Source organism: Pteropus medius, unplaced genomic scaffold (assembly GCF_902729225.1).
Source record: "Pteropus medius unplaced genomic scaffold, Ma_sr-lr_union100, whole genome shotgun sequence".
NCBI classification, from domain to species: domain Eukaryota; kingdom Metazoa; phylum Chordata; class Mammalia; order Chiroptera; family Pteropodidae; genus Pteropus; species Pteropus medius.
In genome coordinates, this window is record NW_024344437.1 from 7,929,626 (window position 1) to 7,947,569 (window position 17,944).

General features: G+C 44.6%; 1 protein-coding gene across 1 annotated transcript in view; it reads right to left on the bottom strand.

The window, feature by feature from the left end:
• Window positions 1–17,944, bottom strand: part of RNF17 (ring finger protein 17) — a 77,254-nt gene that overhangs the window by 3,906 nt on the left and 55,404 nt on the right. Inside the window, exons 23-32 of the mRNA XM_039873074.1 lie at window positions 15,685–15,775; window positions 14,601–14,716; window positions 12,746–13,035; window positions 11,253–11,416; window positions 9,859–9,978; window positions 8,464–8,544; window positions 7,117–7,242; window positions 5,969–6,025; window positions 2,796–2,912; window positions 1,572–1,740 (exon numbers count right to left, since the gene is read on the bottom strand). Coding sequence (XP_039729008.1) covers window positions 1,572–1,740; window positions 2,796–2,912; window positions 5,969–6,025; window positions 7,117–7,242; window positions 8,464–8,544; window positions 9,859–9,978; window positions 11,253–11,416; window positions 12,746–13,035; window positions 14,601–14,716; window positions 15,685–15,775 — 1,331 coding nt within the window. The remainder of the gene's footprint in view (window positions 1–1,571; window positions 1,741–2,795; window positions 2,913–5,968; window positions 6,026–7,116; window positions 7,243–8,463; window positions 8,545–9,858; window positions 9,979–11,252; window positions 11,417–12,745; window positions 13,036–14,600; window positions 14,717–15,684; window positions 15,776–17,944) is intronic.

Below are 17,944 nucleotides of genomic sequence, written 5' to 3' on the forward strand. Positions count from 1 at the left end.
CACACTGTCTCTGCAGCCCAGTGGCATCGCGTGTACACCTTGGAGATGAGCCGTCACCCGCACACTGGACTCTGCTCCCACATGCCCACTCCGAGCCCGCCAGTCTCACGTTCCCGAGAACGCTGAGTGCATGCCAGGCTGCATGAAACGGCGAGAACGTGAGGGTGACGGCGCGTGCCTCCTGCTTGTCACGCGCTTCCAGACTTCACAGCAGACAGAAGACACCTCGGGCCCACCTTGCTCTCCTTCCACCCCCGCCCCCTTTCTTTTCCATATTCTCTTCTACAAAATTTCCACAAAGAAAACTAGTTGTGGGCAAACGCTATTTAAATGTGATGTGGCTCTAACGTAGAGATCTTTCACTGTGAATGGTTTTTGTTAGAGTTCTAGAAGTTTTCTAGAGCGGTGAGAATTGCATCTGCAGAGCCGTGTGCATGGCAAACCACCGACGGAATCACTATCAGTGGCCCCTTCCAACCTTCGCCATTTCCAGCTTCAAAAATGTGACTGGTTTCATCTCAAAGCGGAACTTTAAAAACTCGCCTAATTGTCATATTATTTTAAATCCACAGAGCAACTCCTTCAATATAAATTCCTTATTCAGATGAACAAATTTAACTGGCGCTTGCCTACGAATGACGTCTACATGCACGTGAAGAATAAAGGACCTATAGCAAACCACATAAATGATGCGTCTAGAGCTCTATGAGTTACATTTTGTAGACTGTGCGACTTCCCTTGAGATAAAAACACAATGAAAAACTGTTTCTTCCACACTATAAATCTGAGTTTACAAAAATAAAACGATCATGAGTTTATTCTTTCATTCATGCAACGAATGTTTATGAGCACCTGCTTGTGCAAGGTGCCCTAAGTGCTGTTGGCGCAGCAGTAGAGAGTCCCTATATAATGGAGGGTAGGAGGGACAGAGTGATGGGCCGGAGGGCGGCAGGTAGGGCTACTTCACAGGGATCAGGAAGACCGCCAACAGGGACAGTGGGGCAGGGACCGAGGCCACTCTGCGATCTGGGGAGGAACGCTCTGGCAGAGGGACCGAGAGGGCTAGTGTTGGCTGAAGTGGGGACACTCCAGTGGGTCAAAGCGGGTGCGCTGCTTTAGCAAATCCTCTGTTATGTACAAGGGCCCAGTAAACACCTGTCCCCATTATGCCCATAGTGCAGACACCACTCCTGGAGTCAGGAGTTGGAGTCACCTGCACGCAGTGAAGCTGGGAGAGTGAATCAGAAAGGAAACGAGCAGGGTGTGACCTAGCCTGACAGGATGGGGTGCAACCCGAGCTCATCGCCACCACTCTAAAATGAGCAGGTTAGGTGCTTTGTGACTGAAGTTACTGCCATTTAGGTCTGAGCAACAACTGTCATAATCTGGGCTAGTGGCAGAACTGCCAGCCCAGAAAGATCACCTCACACAATTCACAAGCCCAGGCGGGCATGGAGGAGCCTGGCAGCCTAGCCCGGGTCCGCTGGGCGACAGCACAGCCTCAGCAGGGCGGAGACCCCAAGGCCACAGGCAGTGCGTGTGGCGAGCGGCACAGACCCGTGTGGTCCTACCTGTGCGGAAGTCCGTGAGGGCGGGCAGGGCCTCCACGCTGGTGTTGAACCTGTGCAGGGCTTCGCCCAGGCTCTCCGGCTCAGGCTCCCAGCTGGCCCCACTGTCATCCGTGTCGCCGTGCTGCTTACATAGACTGCTGGTCTCCACGGAATCGAGGCAAATGTACACCTGAGTGGGAGAAGGGAAGGCGAGAACTTGCCGATGCTGAAGTGTCAGTACCCACTTCCACGGCGATCACTGCGGCACACAGCCTCCAAGGACCCGGGGACCCTCATAGATGTCCCCTCCCCCCTCACTGCAGTCCACCTTTGTGACAGGAAGGACACGACAGAAGTGCAGGTGTGTGACGGCCGGGATAGCAGTGCTCTCTCCTCCGCGTGCCAGCAGCCACGGAGGGGCCTGCCGCGTAGGCGGTGTCACGAGGGGCCTCTTGGAAGGGGACCCTGCAGCCTGGACCACGGCCTGAAGCGAGACCCCGAGCCAGGACTGAATGAGCAGCTTCTGGAACCCTGGCCCCGCGCTACTTTAAGCAGCTAAATCTGGGGTGATCTGTTATGCAGCAAGAAATAATACGAAAAACACCGTCATAAAGCCAGTGATAGCGGTGCACTCTGCTCCCTGATGAGGTCGCAGAGCAGCCCCTGCTGCTGCCTTTACGGGGACGTCACTGTGAGGCGAATGCAGGAGCTGCACGCGCTGCCTGAGCTGTCGCTTGTCTCTCATTAGCCAAGGACTCTCTCTGTACTGTACTCGTTCATCCCGAGTTCACTGAGTGCCTGCCCGACATCGGGCAGCATCAGGGACATACTGGTGACCAGACAGAAATCCCTGTCTTCCTGGAGTGGTGCTCTGGTGGGGATATGGCAGAGCGTAGGAGGTGCCCGGTGGTGTGGAGCAGAGCAGGGCCCGGAGCACCTGGCGTCCCGGAGGACGGGAAGGAGACAGGTAAGATGCATGGGTGGAAGCAGGTCCAGTTTAAAAGTCTAAACATTTGATGTGACCTAACTAAAGCAACAAAACGCTGGGAAAACCAGCAGTGCTTAAGAAATGTATAAAAAAGTGTCTGATCATGGCATTCCGGGGTGGGATGGGGGGGCAACCAGGTCCCCTGGTTTTCAAGTATTTAAAACCAGTGAGACGGAAACGTGAGGAGCCGATGGCAGAGAGCCAACCAACACTTCTCACTGTGTCTGCACCAGTGACGACCCGTGGGCACCACGCACCTCGTTCGGCGAGACCACATGCTTGACTTGGACGGCGAAGAGCTCTTCCAGGGAGGGCAGGGACGAGGACAAGTATGGTGGAAAAACAGGGGTCTCCGTCTCAGACAGAAGCAGCTCCTGAAACACCACAGATAAATGACTGCCACAGAAATGCACGGCATTATCAAATTCATCAGAGTGCAATTTACTCTCAGCAAACAGGAAACAAGCTCTCAGAGACACTCGCAAGTGCCAGATGGTTTTGCTGTAATTGATGGTAAGAAAAAGATCTTTAGAATTTGTCACCTCACTTACAAAAAAGATCGTGTGTAAAACCCCACACACATGTTTACGTGCAGGTGGTGACACACGCACGTGGCGTCTTGGAAAGCTGGTAACACATCAGTTATGGCACTGCCACCCACACGCCTGGGCGGCTGGGGGCTTGTCCTTCTTTCCTTCTCACGCTTCTGAAGTATTTAAGCTTTAGAATAAGTATGCATTTTATAATAAAAACTAAAATAATACATGAAATCTCAAAAGAAAATTTAAGTAAGTTAAAATAATTTTTAAAACGTGCTCCCTTAAGCTTTATAAAAGCATAAGAAATTATAAAAAAGTTACGCGATTCCCAGAAGGATTATGGCAGTTAGCAGTTGTTAAAAGCAATATATAAAAATATGTGGGGGTTTTTCTTTTAGAAAGTTTTTTTAAATTCTGGAAAATGGCAATTAGCACAAAAAGTAAAACTATCACGTTCAAATTGTAGATTGATCACTATTTAACACTCCAAAATGGTAACAAAACATATCTGAACCACTCAGTAGAGTTCAGGAGAAAGGGACCACCCACTCTTGAATTTTATTGATTTGTTAAAAGCACTTTATAACAAGCATGTGATATTTTATAATAATAGGAATGAAATTCTACTTATAAATAACTTTCACTTATTAAAACTGTTACTTTCTACACTAAAAAGGGCAAGTGACAAGAGAAAAAACAGACAAAAGACTCATCACAACTGAAAATGGTACTTCAAAGGACACCATCAAGAAAGTGAAGACAACCAACCCACAGAATGGGAGAAAATATCTGCAAATCATACATCTGTAAGAGACCACTAGAACACAAAATATAGAAAAACTCTTACAACTCAATAAAAACACAACCCAGTTAAAAATAGGCAAAGCAGTTTTTCATTCTCTGTTTTTTCCCAGTTGCACTGAGATAACTGATATAACACTGTATTAGTCGCCCAGGTGTATGACGGGACGATGTGCTACACGTACACCCGTGAAATAGTCACCTCAGTTCAGTTGACATCCATCACCTTACAAGGTTAGAAAGCCTTTTTTTCTGATGAAAATATTTAAGATTTATTCCCTTAGCAACGTTCAAACATAGTGTTGTTAACTATAGTTACCATGTTTACATGGCATCCCCAGGACTTAATTACCTTGTAACTGAAAGTCTGACCACCACCAATTTCCCCCACCGCCAACCCTGCCCACCTCTGGCCACCACCAATATGTTCTCTGTGTTCACAAATCTAGTTTCTTTAGATTCCACATGTAAGTGAGATCATACAGTACTTGTCTTTCTCAGACTTATTTTATAGCACAATGCCCTGAAGGTCCATCCATGTTGCCACAAATGGTAGGATTTCCTTTTTATGGCTGAATAATATTCTACTACACACACACAGACACCACATCTTCTGTATCCATTCATCGACTGATGGACACTTAGGCGGCTTCCATATCTTGGCTCTTGTAAATAATGCTGCAGTGACACTGGGGGTGCAGATATTTTTTTGAATTAGTGTTTTGGATTTCTTTGGATAAATGCCCAGAAGTGGCATTGCTGAGCCATAAGGTAGTTCTATTTTTAATTTTTTGAGGAACCTCCACATTGTTTTACATAGTGGCTGCACAAATGTGCAATCTCACTAACAGTGCATGGGTTCCCTTTTCTTTATATCCACGTCGACAGTTGTTAATCTCTTGTCTTTTTGATGAGAGCCGTCATAGCAGCTGTGAGGTGGTATCTCACTGTGGTTTTGATTTGCATCTCCCTGATGGTTAGTGATGTTGAGCATCTTTTCATGTACCTATTGGTATTTGAATGTCTTTTATTTAAAAATGTCTATTCAGGTCCTCTGCCCATTTTTAACTGGGTTGTTTGCTGCTGACCTGTGTGAACTCTTCATGCATCGTGGATAGCAGCCCCTTACCAGACACACCATTTGAGATTTACTCCTGTGCTGTGGACTGCCCTGCTGTTTTGCTGATCGTTTCCTGTGCTGTGCAGAAGTTTTTTAGTTTGATGTTGTCCCCCTTAATTCTGTTTTTGTTGCCTTTGTTTTCAATGTTAAACCCTAAAGACAGGATTTAAACAGAGATTTTGCCAAAGAAAATATATAAATAGCTGAAGAGAACATGGAAAGATGCTCAGTGTCATCAGTCATCAGGCAAATGCCACAGTGGGATACCGCACTTTACACCTGCTCTGGGCTGGCCAGGAAAAGACCCGGCAGTGAGCGCGGGCACGGACCCGGGGAACATGGCTCCCTCGCACATTCCCGGCACGGAAGTAAGTGGAGCGGCCCCTCTGGGCCACGGTCTTGCAGCTCCTCACAGTGGTAGTGGTCGCCACATGACTCGGTCCTCCATGCCTAAGACCGTGCCTGAGAGAAAGCAGATTTTCACCCCAAAACGTGCGAGTGCCACAGTCGCTTTACTCACAGTCACAAAAAGGTGGAAACAGCCCACGTGTCCATCAGCGGCTGAATGGAAAAACAGGACGAGGTCTGTGATTCAGCCATAAAAAGGACACTAATGAACCCCGAGACACGCTGAGTGCAAGAGGCCACCACCCATGAAGGGCCTCACATCGTGCCCTGACAGGCAGGCCCGATGGGTCAGCGGTCTGCAGGGGCCCAGGGCGGGCAGGGACGGGACGGGACCACCGCTGGCATGAGGTTTCTCTGGGTGATGAAACGTGGAGTTAGAGTTGCGATGGCTGCACAGGTCGGTGAACACTCTAAAACCACTTTAAAAAGCTGAATTTTATGGTATGTAAACCATATCTCAATAAAGCCATTATAAAAGAAAATGCTACTTCCTGATTTTGTGCCAGATCTTTTGTGTTGATGAACTGTCCAAAGTTTCCAGAATATCAGGACTGAAACCTACCTCGAACCTTACTTCCCATCTTTCCTCCTCATACTTGCTGCTGTCATCTGTTGGTTTCTGAAATATGACATTATCAATGAATAAATCCATCATTAATGACATGACACTGCTTTAAGGCACTTTCATACTTCATCTCCACAAAAACTGGGTGCATGTCCTCACTGGCATGCACTTAGTTGTTTTGGGTTAACTATGGGAAAACCTAATGCTCTGAGTAATCTTAATATTGTACCAGTAAAAATCCTCAGAATTGTGCTAAACGTGTCAGCTGTAACTGGCTTGATATTTAAGGGAGTGGGAGTTCTTTCCTTCCAGATGTTTACGCAGCACAGCGGGAAGAGACTGAGTAATCTGTACAAAGCCTGTTAAACAGATGGAACACCTGCTACGCAAACACGGGAGCACAAACGCATGCACACGCCCGTCCCCCTGAAAGACAGCTGCAGTGAGGACGACGTGTACTAAGCAGTATCACAGTTTCTACTTGAGAGAAGAAAGTACTTTTCTATGTTAAACTGAACACTCGATGTTTGGTTTTGTAGTATCACTAAAATGAGTATTTAAAAATCTGACATGTGAACTGTACGCCTACAAGTGAAACATTATGACTTATGAAGAACACCCCACTTCCACAAAGCACTTAGGGCAGCTGCCAACATGAAACCAAATCTGTAACAGGGTAATTATGTTTTTTAAATCATTAAAACCACAAGCGCCAGGAGACTGGACAGGGTTATTTCTTAAAGTTAAGCTTAAAATTTGGCTCTGAGTTTGCTGTAAGAAGGCAAAATGAGGGAAATGTTATAATGTCAAATAAAAGGGAAAATATCTGATCTGGGGAGAGAGCCTTTTCCTGGCCGTGAATTCTACCATGATTTTATTACTTACATCTCTCAAACGATACTAGCTAGATATGGGTTTCTTGCTAGGTTTAAAAGCATACAGACAATAAAATCTTAATGCAATTAAAGTCTTTTTTTAGGACATGTAAAATATTGCTTTCACAATAAAGAATTTACAAATTCTCTAGGCTCTCTTAACATCAGACACGTAGAAGCATATTGAAGACAGGGTGTAAGACAAAATACATTTTAACAAGAATTTATTTTTCTATAATTTAGATTTTTATAGAAAAATAGTTAACTTACTTCTTTTAATATCTCTTCAGAATGTTCAAAAGAGCAATATTTATGGTGTGCCATAAAATAAGAAAGTGACATTCCATCAAAATAGAGATGAACAGAAAATTTCTCCCATGGATTTTCCGGTAATTCCTATTTAAGTTCAATAAAGGTTATCAGTATGAGAATAAAGTCTGTTTGAAGATTAAACTTTCATAGCAAAAATGAAATGAGAGTTCTGAAAATCACAGTATTACAAGCTTGACGAATGACTCATTCTATAAAATTTCTTTCCAGATATTTTGGCAGGTTTTGAGGCACTAACTCTATTACTTTGTTTTACGTAAAATATACTGACATGGAAATAAGGTAGAGAATTTTATACTTATTTACTATACAATAACTTACTGTATATAATTCACTATACCTCATCTTTAGATAATAATAATTCATACTGAGTAGAAGGAGAAAGAAAAGGCACGTTCAGGAGTAAAAAAAATGTTTAGTCAGCACCCTGATGTGGACCGTTTCTTGTCACCCGTGCCCTGCCTTAGCCACACTCGCATCCCTGAGGGATGGCCAGTGCCTTCCAGATCTCCCCCTGCTTCTACCCTCTGTCGCCGTCCAGGTTCATCTGTGCGGAGGGACGGCAGTGGCACACGAGGCCAGGCCAGGCCGCTCCCCTGCTCGAGCCCTTGCACGGAGCCCTAGGTCCGCGGGCAGCAGCAGCTCCCATGGTCCCCGCTCGCCCGCCCCTGCGGCCCCGTCCCCACCCCGCCCTGCAGCTCTGCGTGGTTTGTCCTGCCTCCATTCTGAAGTCCTCTCTGACATCCTACCTTTGCAGGGATTCTCCTTTCAGTTACCTCGCAGACCTCTGTCCCCTGGCCGAGCAGCTGCACCATTTCCTGACACGTGCCATGCCCACTGTGCTGTCTGCACCTCCTGGTGCGCCCACTTCCCGGGTCGGGAGACCCTACCTTTCCTCCAGGGCACGCGCTGTGCCCGCTACGTCCAGGTCCCTGCTGCCCCGACCAGCTTCCTGGCAGCAGGTGGCCTCGTGGTCAGCCCTCAGGTCCGTCCCACCCGCCTGCCCCAGCCTAGCACCTCTGAACACCCTGTGGGCACATGCCCCTCACGCTTCGGTGCCACCTGTTGCCAGAATGAATTCATAAAGAAACTTCCAAATTACTGACTTCGATGCTCATGAAGTCCTCAGAATGAGGCTCACTCAAAGCAAGCTCAGGAACCGAAGCAGCAGCGTCTTTTAGATTAATGCGTAACTTAGCCTCACCCAGGGACATGGTTCACTATAAAAACGCTCCACACTGCGTTGACATCACCTCTGAACCCCGGCTCCCGTGCTCAGGTAATTACCGTGATGTGAATCTCCACCTCTCTCCTCGAAAGCAGTTCCTGAAGGAGCTCTACTGCATCCGGCTGCCAGGCGCCCCCAACCTGTTTGGGGTGACAAACTCAGAGTCATTCACACGTTCACAAAAGAGCAGGAAGCAAACGAAGGCACACTAAAGCAGCCTCACGCAGGCAGCATTGGAGAGGAGCACGAGGAACACAGGCGTAAGACAAACATGATCTTAAACTAGCAATCTGAGCTTCCCCCGTCGTGGTTCCTCAAAGCATTTCATGCTTTAAAAATATAAACCTACAGATACGGGCAGAAGGCGGATAACGTGAAGGCTGAGAACGCAGCCTTGAAGCCCAGGAGCTGGAGGCGGGGGGCTGTGCTCTGCTTTACAGCCCCGAAGGAGTCAAGCCTGCTGAAAGCTTGATCTTGGGTTTCTAGCCTCCAGGACCACGAGACAATACGTTTCTGTTATTTATGACAGCGGTCCCCAACTTTTGTTGCACCAGGGACCAGTGCTCCTATGAGAATCTAATGCCTGATGATCTGAGGCGGAGCTGAGGTGGTGATGCTGGTGCTGGGGAGCAGCTGCTAACACAGATGGAGCTTCGCTTGCTGGCCCACTGCTCACTTCCTGCTGTGCTGCCTGGTTTTTAACAGGCCACAGACCCTTACTGGCGTAAAGCCCGGGGGGTTAGGGACCTGATTTAAACCATAAAACATGTATGTAAAAACCTAAATCAAAAACAAAGCATCGTAACATTTTTTTAAAGGCCAATACACCAATGTGGTGCCAGCAATATGCGTTTATTAGGGGCAGAGACTGTCACAGTCCACTTGGTGAGAGGCACATATGCAAGGAGTCGAGCCTCCTGCCACTGTGAGCCACGCAGAAGTAGACTCTGCCCAGCCAGTCCTCGGGGCGGCTGCACCTCTGGGGGCATCATGGCCACAGCCCCATGAGGAATCCTGAGCCAAAACCCTGCAGCTATGCCGCTCCTAATGCCAGAGCCACACACACTGTATAAGATCAGAAAAAGTTTACTGTTGATTTAGATACAAGGTTTACCTTATTTGTGATACAGCAAGGGGGTGATACCACCCCCTTTATCTGATTTCTAGCTTCAAACTTGTTGAAATTTTACTTGATAAAGGAGTAACTTAATTTTTAAAATCTTATGCCTTGCCTTCTATGAAGGTATTTCTCTTCATTTATTCAGATCTTTTTATATCCTTCAGTATAATTCTGTAGTTTTCTTTATTAAGGCCCTTTAGCTGTCATATTAAACATTTCTAAGTATTTTATTTTTGTTGCAACTGAAAGGGATTTCATTTTACATTCTAATTTCTAGAAAATTATTAACAAAAAATATTTAAATTAATCATCCCACAAATTACTGTTTACTCACGGGTATGGTATCATGGAGCTGACAGGGAATACAAAACTGGGGTGTCTCAGGATACAACAAAATAGGGTAAAGATGACACTGCGGGATCTTCTCAGTTAATCCGTGATCTAAATATTGTACCTGAAACAGGACAAATAAAATTTATTATTAAAATTTACTATTTATAAATTAAGGGATAGGAGGGGCTCCCTGGTCTTAAAAAAAGACATCCTAGAAAAATACCTAAATCTGAAATTTGAAAAATCTCTAGAAAAGGCAATACTGTATTTCCTCGTCCCATAATACTTCAAACCCCATTTTCAAGGGCTTTCTTAACACAAAAAAGAGGGTTTTTTTTTTTTTGATCTGGGTCTTGTTAGATTTACAAATTCCTTAAGAATAATCCATTTTTTAGGATAATTTTTAAATTTTGTTTTTTCAAGTTATTTTAAAAGTATATGTTTACATTTAGTAAACATTTTTTAAATTCTCAGTATTTCTCAAACAGTTTCACAGTCTGGGAAACCATGTACAATGTTTTCTTCTTGGGTTGTCCTGGCACTAGGCGTTTCAAAAAATGAAATGGGTCACGGGGAAATGAAGCACAGCACAGGAGTACAGTCAGCAGCACTGTAAAAAGTCTGTGTGGGGCCAGGTGGGGAATAGACTTTTTGTAACTTATATAAATGTCTAATCACTGTATTGTACATCTGACCCTAATATAATACTGTAGTTACTGTAATACAGTAAGCCAACTGTAATGGAAAATATTTTTTAAAAAGAAATAGAATTGAACACGACATACGAGTATATTCCATGCAGTCAGGATGAGCACAGTTTTACGTAATGTTTATTTCTTAATGTGGATCATAGGATAAACTTCAAAAGATATCAGGTTAAGGAATGGCAAATTTACTGCATATACTTAAAATGCAAAATGACCACAAGAATAAAGTGATGATTAAAATGTCAAAATACTTTTAAATAAATTTTAAGAAACAGAGGTATTAGATAATGTGAGAAAAAAATAAAGTTCACCACCATCTTCTTTATTTGGATTCCAGGTCTGTAAAGTACGTGAGTTATAACTTAAGGAACATGGAAAACAAGCTGTTTTACTTAATACCATGTATACAAATAGGGCTTCCAATTGCAAGTACGTGGTACCATTAAAATAGCAGAGGCCAAATCTCTACCTGAAAATATATTCTGGTTATTTGGGTTAGTAAATATACTTAAAAACAAAAACAAAAATTCTTATTACAAATAAGCGTGTAATGCATCTGATTGGTCTTCCTACAGGAATGAAGTCATTAAAAGATATTTTAACCACACCTTCATGTATTTAGATTCAAAAGACCACTTAGCGTTATAGCGTTTAGCCTTAAAACAGTCACACAGAGTTTCACGCTCACCCTGATCATGCCGCCAACGACCTCCATGACCTTGCCTCTATACCACATGGTATCTGATCCTCTCACGGCACAGGCTTCTCCCTTTTTCCAGAAATAAGGCTCCAAAAGACCAAGGCATTTTAAATTACTTTGAATTTCACTCATCATTTTCATTAGCTCAAATTCTGAAGAAATTATTAAAAATAGAAAGCACTTAGGAAAAACTCCTTACCATTTTCAAATGAAGTCATCACCTATTTTTAAAAATTTTATCCCTTAGATAATATTATAAAGAATTAAAAATCAATCCCCACAGTATATAGCTTTAATAAAAATCTAATTCGGGCAGTAGCACCTATATGCTTCAAAATTTGCAATTGACAGCATGTAAATAATTATTCTGATCTCTGATTATAAATGCAAGCACCCTTTGAGGAGTGTAAAAATCACTAAAAGCTCTAAGATACGTGAGATGGCGGAATATAAAAGAACCACCACTTCAAGACACCATTTTGATAGTGCATGAGAAAAACACAGCACGCTGTGTTCCTTGAGCTTAACCCCAGGTGTGGCTGGCATGTGACACCAAGATTCCAGTGCTGCCACTGACTGCGGTTGGCCCACTGTTGTACAATGTGCCCCACGACGACATTGCAGAAGACGAGCTCTGCACTCAGTCCCCGAAACAGCTCTGCCACTTTAGGCGAGGGACCTTGGGGAGCTCCTTTACCCCACAAGCCTTTGTTTACTCCTCTGTACCCTGGCTGTCACAGTACCTGCCCGCAGTCAGGGTTGCGGGGGGCCACGTGCAGGGCACCCGTAACCGTTGGTGGTGTCAGCCACGACTGTCCGTACGTGCCAAGCACAGCTTCCAGATTAGGCACTAGAGCTACGGGTCTCAGCCACTGGTCACTTCTAGAACAGCCAACTACACAGACTCATCGGGTTTTTCAAACCGAAACATAGTATTTAAGAGATGAACAAATGAGACAAAAATCTGACAAGTTCACAGCCACTGTGCCCATCCCACAGCTGGACTCACTGCCCTGCGAGTGCCGTGGTGCTGGGTGCACACAGGGTCCCGGACACGGTCAGGCCGTACGTAAGCCTGGAGAGCTCAGGGAAGCCTGAACGCTGGCAAACGCCCTGACCCTCTGGTCACTGGTTGTGACCTCTCCTCTTCCTAAATGAATATAAACTTTGCATTCTTCTTGCGTGGCCACCAAACACATGTAAGTGCCGCACACTGGAGCACTGCCACCTCCAGGGGTCCACCCCATGTTCACCTTAGGCCAGAGTCTCCCCTGACGTCACAGTAAGCAGCGTCTACGTGCGAGCACTGCGAAAAGCACCGTGTGCGTTACTTCATTTAACCCTCACAACGACTCAGTGAAATGACGTCCGAAGAGGTGAAACCTTCGTCCAGCACATCCCCCTCCACGTCTGCCTCACTAGAGAATGAGCTCCAGCTACCACTTATGCTGACTGACCCTATGTCATGTAAAAGCTCTTACCTGATAATTTAGGTACCACAAACACAGTTCCATCATCACCAACGCAGGTGACTACTGCCTCGAATACTTCCATGTCAGGAATAACTGGCGGTTTATAGCATCCAGTGGGTCTTGGTTCTAAAATTTCCTCCTTAAATTCAGATACCTTGTCTTTACTGGTAATATCAGCAGCTAGTTTGTCAGGGTCCAAGTTAATTTCAGTACAGTTGGTAACCACCGAATCATCATCTTTCAGGGGAATTTCCAGAGACTTCTCAGATAACGAATGGCTGTTATCTAATTTATTAATTCTGTAACATCCAAGAAAAGAATACATCTAAACGTGAGCAAATAAAAAAATTCTGGAGAAAATATAAAAAGAATCCTTCTACTATACTTGAAGTCTAAAGAAAATATTTGCTCTAGTCTAATTTGTTAAATGAAAATGAGCATAATAATGAAAATTATTTAAAATTATGAATGAGCTTCATAAAAAAGGTTCGTAATCTCACTGAAGTGTTTTAAATTACAATCTCATATTTACGCCATACTCTCTGCAAAGCCAGTGAGCACAGCTCAGGCACAGCATGACACTGGGAGTGCCCCTGGGGGCCAACTGAGTCAGCCCGCAGATGGAGCGTGTCCACGTGGCGAGTCGTCAGCATCGAGCATCATAAAGACACCATGTGTTCCTTAAACACACGGCCCATCAGACATTAAGTGTTGGTGGTCATATGCTATATTCATCAGAATTTTTTTACCTCCTGTCGTTCCCTTCCAATTAAAAAAAAAAGTACACCTGCAAAGAAAACCTGGAAGGAAATATGCTTATTTTAGAATTGTACATTTTTGTTTCTTCTACTTTGCTCTATTTTCTTTTCAAAGGAAATAAGCGTCGACAAAATAGCCCCATATGCCCTCAGCTTGCACTGCCCCTTGTCCCCAGCCAAGCTAGCAGGCAGTTCCAGCGCTGTCAAAACGGTGACGGATATGGCGACCGTGGCAGCTGTCATCAGCAATGCTAGCTTGCCCAGTGTTGTTCACGGTAACAGTTCTTTCAAGGAATGGCTTTAGTCTACAGGCAGTGAGCCCAAAGAGACACTGGTGGAACAAAGGTGCAGGACCCAGCCACAGGCCCGTGCCCAGCCTGCCGGTCAGCGCTCGCCAGCCATAGCCAGTCACCTCATGATCCCTCTGCTTCTGACCCCTAGATCTCCCTCCATTCCATTAGCACTGGGGTGTGGGCCAGGAATAAGGTAAGATCTAATAATGCAAGATGAAAACAGCGATCTGGCCATGCATGGGACAAGGTGGCTACTTGGGACATGTGTTTGCCATTGCCACAGAGCCCTACCCCTGGGGGGGAGAGAGGAAGCCAGGACTATCGCAAGAGCCTGGCCCTTCTCCCCTAGGACTTTGCAAAGGCACTTACACTCGAACGCAGTGCTCGAAGGATCTTTCCATGTGAACACTGCTCGATTCTGTTTTCTTTTACCCGTTTCTGTTGCACACACACATTTTGGCAAACACCTACGAGAACTGCCAACATAAAGCTTAAACATTCTTGTCTCAGCAGTGAGGCCAAAGGGCGCAGATCAGTTCCTGTCATTCCCTTTTCCTCTGGTTTACAGTGTAAATGCAAAGCCAGGGGAAAATAGAAAAGCAAATGTGCCAGCAGGAGCTCAAACGTTCCATAGCTGATGGGCCCAAATCAGCAAATCGTCAGCCCTGAAGGAGGACATTCTGGGTTAGTTTATACATCATTTTAAAGAACAAACAAGATTCAACTCAGGTGTGAAGGCACATGGACACAGAGGTTTCACATGGGCAAACACGACGCCTCCGTCACACACTGATGCAGAAACGAAGCCCCTACCTCCGCTCTCTCAGGGCCAAACCCTTTTTAATCAAATACTTAGAGACATCCACACGCTCTCCTTTTTCATCTCTGCAGAAAAGCTTCACAGGTAATGGCCATGTCACGCTGTTTTCCTGCAGTGGTTAAGAGCAGGTAAGTGTGAGACACAAAAGTGAAATCTTATACATGATACCTTTTCACGGGAATTTCCTCCTCAGATCTCCAGGCCAGAAAAACAATCCCCGGCCAAGTAATTTTGATATATGACCAAATTAGAGAGAAAACAGCCTGGAAGAGAGTCAGTGGGGACAATGCCTCATGAAATGAAACGCCATGGACAGCCTCACCGTCAGGTGAAATTTATGTGAGTGTGTGTTGGGGGCGGGGGGGGCGGCCCAAAGGATAGAGAAACTGAAAAACTTTTTTGTCCCAGAATGTGGGGTGGGGTTGGGAAATACACTACAGTTACAAGTTTCTCTATTCTTCTAAACTCTGCAAATTTTAAATTGAAATATATTTCCACAGGTGTGCTTTTCCTACAAAAAGCAAAAGAACAAAACATATATTCTCCTTCATGTGTAATTATAAAATGGAAAAAGTACGCACAGAAAAATGTAACATGGAAAAATTACTTATATAAGAAACTGCTAATCAATGTGATAAAATGTATCGAGGTAGAAAAAAGTAAAGGAGGCAATGAATATTTTTAAATTTTTGAAAAAATATAAAATATTGCCTCCTCTCAAATCCATATCATACACATATTTTTTATGACATAGTTAATATTTCACCAGCAGCTCAACCAACGTTCCAGTTTGTAAAGAATATCAAAAGGCTTCAAAAATGCACTCTAGCATAAATTCTGTTTTGTAACATGCAAATTATCAATTCAAGAATATTACTTTAGAAATGTTTTCATTCATTCATGCGATCATTTATGGTACATCTATTATTAAACAGATATTATAACTTGAAATGAGACCCAAAAAGGTTGTAAAAAAAAAATCCAAATAGTTTGCTGTTACTTTCTCAACAAGAAATGAACCTGTAGAAAACATTGACGAAATAATTAGTTCACATCTACTGTGACCCCGTTACACACCTGTAAGATCATACTTGCTACAGCTCCAGTCAGGTACAATGAAAGACAGTCACAAGCTGTCGCTGTCCACTTGTCACTCCCCCCAGTTGGTCTAAAACAAAAAATTTTAACAACTTGTTTTATAACCAATACCACAAAATATAGAAATATAAAATAACCACCATATGCATATATATTTGAACCAACCACATATGTAGTGTGAAATCAGTTTAAACGTGGCTTTGTGTTAATTTCACAATTTTCCTCCGTTTTCACAGCTTTTTGTTCATCCCTCTAATGACAAGGTCCTTGTGGGTAATTTTTAAAACAGGCTGGATAAATCTGTAATTCTAAATGGGTTCACTAAAGCTTCTACACTGTTGGAAGGGTCTTTGAGATCCTTTGGCCTTATCTGTGAACAGGTCTGTAATCTCTCCATTTGTGCCCATCTCTAAAAATGCACACAAATACATGGGGCATGTCTGTAGGGTTCATGGTACACGTCTGTAGGGTTCGGCCCACAATCTGCAAACGAGCCTGTGACGCAGAGACGAGCCTTCCAATTTACAGACAGCACATCAAGAAGGCGGCCTAGACACTGAGTGACAGTATTTCTATTTCAAAACCAATGAGATGAACTGACAGAAATAAATGTAAAACCCTATATTTTGGTGAAAAAAATCTATGACTTAAGTGTATAAAATGCTATAGCTGCCTAATGAGCATGAGCGAGGAACACGTGCCACTCCTACAAAGTCCTCCGAATGGCAGGCCCTGTGAGGACACCCAGGTCTGTCCTGCCCCCGTGTCAGTGCTGGGCCTTTGGCTGTCAATCTGTGTGGCTGATCCTTCTTCTTCGGGGGAGACGGGACAAGGTAACGCCAGTACAGACAACAAACAGATGCAGACAGACGTGCTTGGGCGCCGTTATGCAATCATCGTTCAGTGAGTCTGCAGGTCGAATAGAGTTACAGCTCAGACTGCAGGGCTTCTGACTGCTACTCACGAGCTCAATGTGAGTTCAATGAAAACTGCTTAGACATTCAACCCAACTCACCTTCCCAAACACAGATTTAAACACGCTACACTAACCAAATGTGATGAACAGAATAACATGTTTGTAGTTTTGGTGACATCTGCTCACAATATACCTGAAATAATTCTTCCAACTTAAACCAGAGAACATTTAGAGAAAGAAAGCAGGAAAATCTAGAAATCATGTTATTTTAGGATTATCTGACAAAAACGTAATAGCCTGGAACATGGCATCTACCTTGCCATACATGATGGCTGCCAGGAGTACAGAGGTGTGTTCTGAGGCAAAATGAGGACACATGGCAGGGACGGGGGACATGAGGAGATGCCAGCAGCTGGAGCTGCCTGATCGACGAGCTCCCTAGAGATGCGTGTGCCACAGCACTGGGGGTGTTTGAGCAGGTGCTGACTGTCCACCTACTAGGACAGGTGTTAACAGAAATGACTCACGATGCCACTAAGGTCTGAGTCTGTAATTCTTGTCCCAAAGACACTACGGCTTCACTGCCATGGATTTATCAGTGACGGGAGGCCCCCTAGCAGCAGCCATCTGCCACTTCCTTAACCTGCAAAGTGAAGGCTGAGGGCGGGCTGCGCCCAGGCTCGGGGCTGCCGGGGCCCCTTCCCACCTGGGAGGCCACGAAGGGCGGTCGATGCCGCGGCCCGTGAGAAGCCACACTGGGCTTGACCAGCAGCGTTCCCTCCTGAACCGCCTACTCAGGACACACTTTTCCTACATTCCTCTAAGCCACATCTTATTTACAGATTTTCCTTAACAGCTGAAGGTAATCTGAATAATTTCTTAGAGATCTGGTGAATTCACCTTTCAAAAGTTATTATGGTAATTTTCAAACAATCAAAAGAAAGCTGAGTATCACTCAGCTTTGACAATTATCAATACGTGATCGAATTTATTTCATCTATAGTCCCACATACCCCATCCCTGATGAGTTTTCATCAAGTTCTAGTTATCACATGATTTCATTTCAAAAGATTTTAGTTTGTGCTTCTAAAAGATAAGTCTTTTTAAACTAACATAACCGTGGTACTGTTAGCATGTCTAAAAAATTTAGCAATTCCTTACCATCAACTTTTCAGACGGTGCTCATTTTTCCTGATGTTTCGGGACAGTGTGAACTGGTAAACAAAACCCGTACCCCGTGGGTGGCTGACATGCAGCTCGAATGCCCCTCCCACCTCCTTCCCTTACAGTTTCTGAAGAAACCGTCACTCGTTCTGCAGTGTC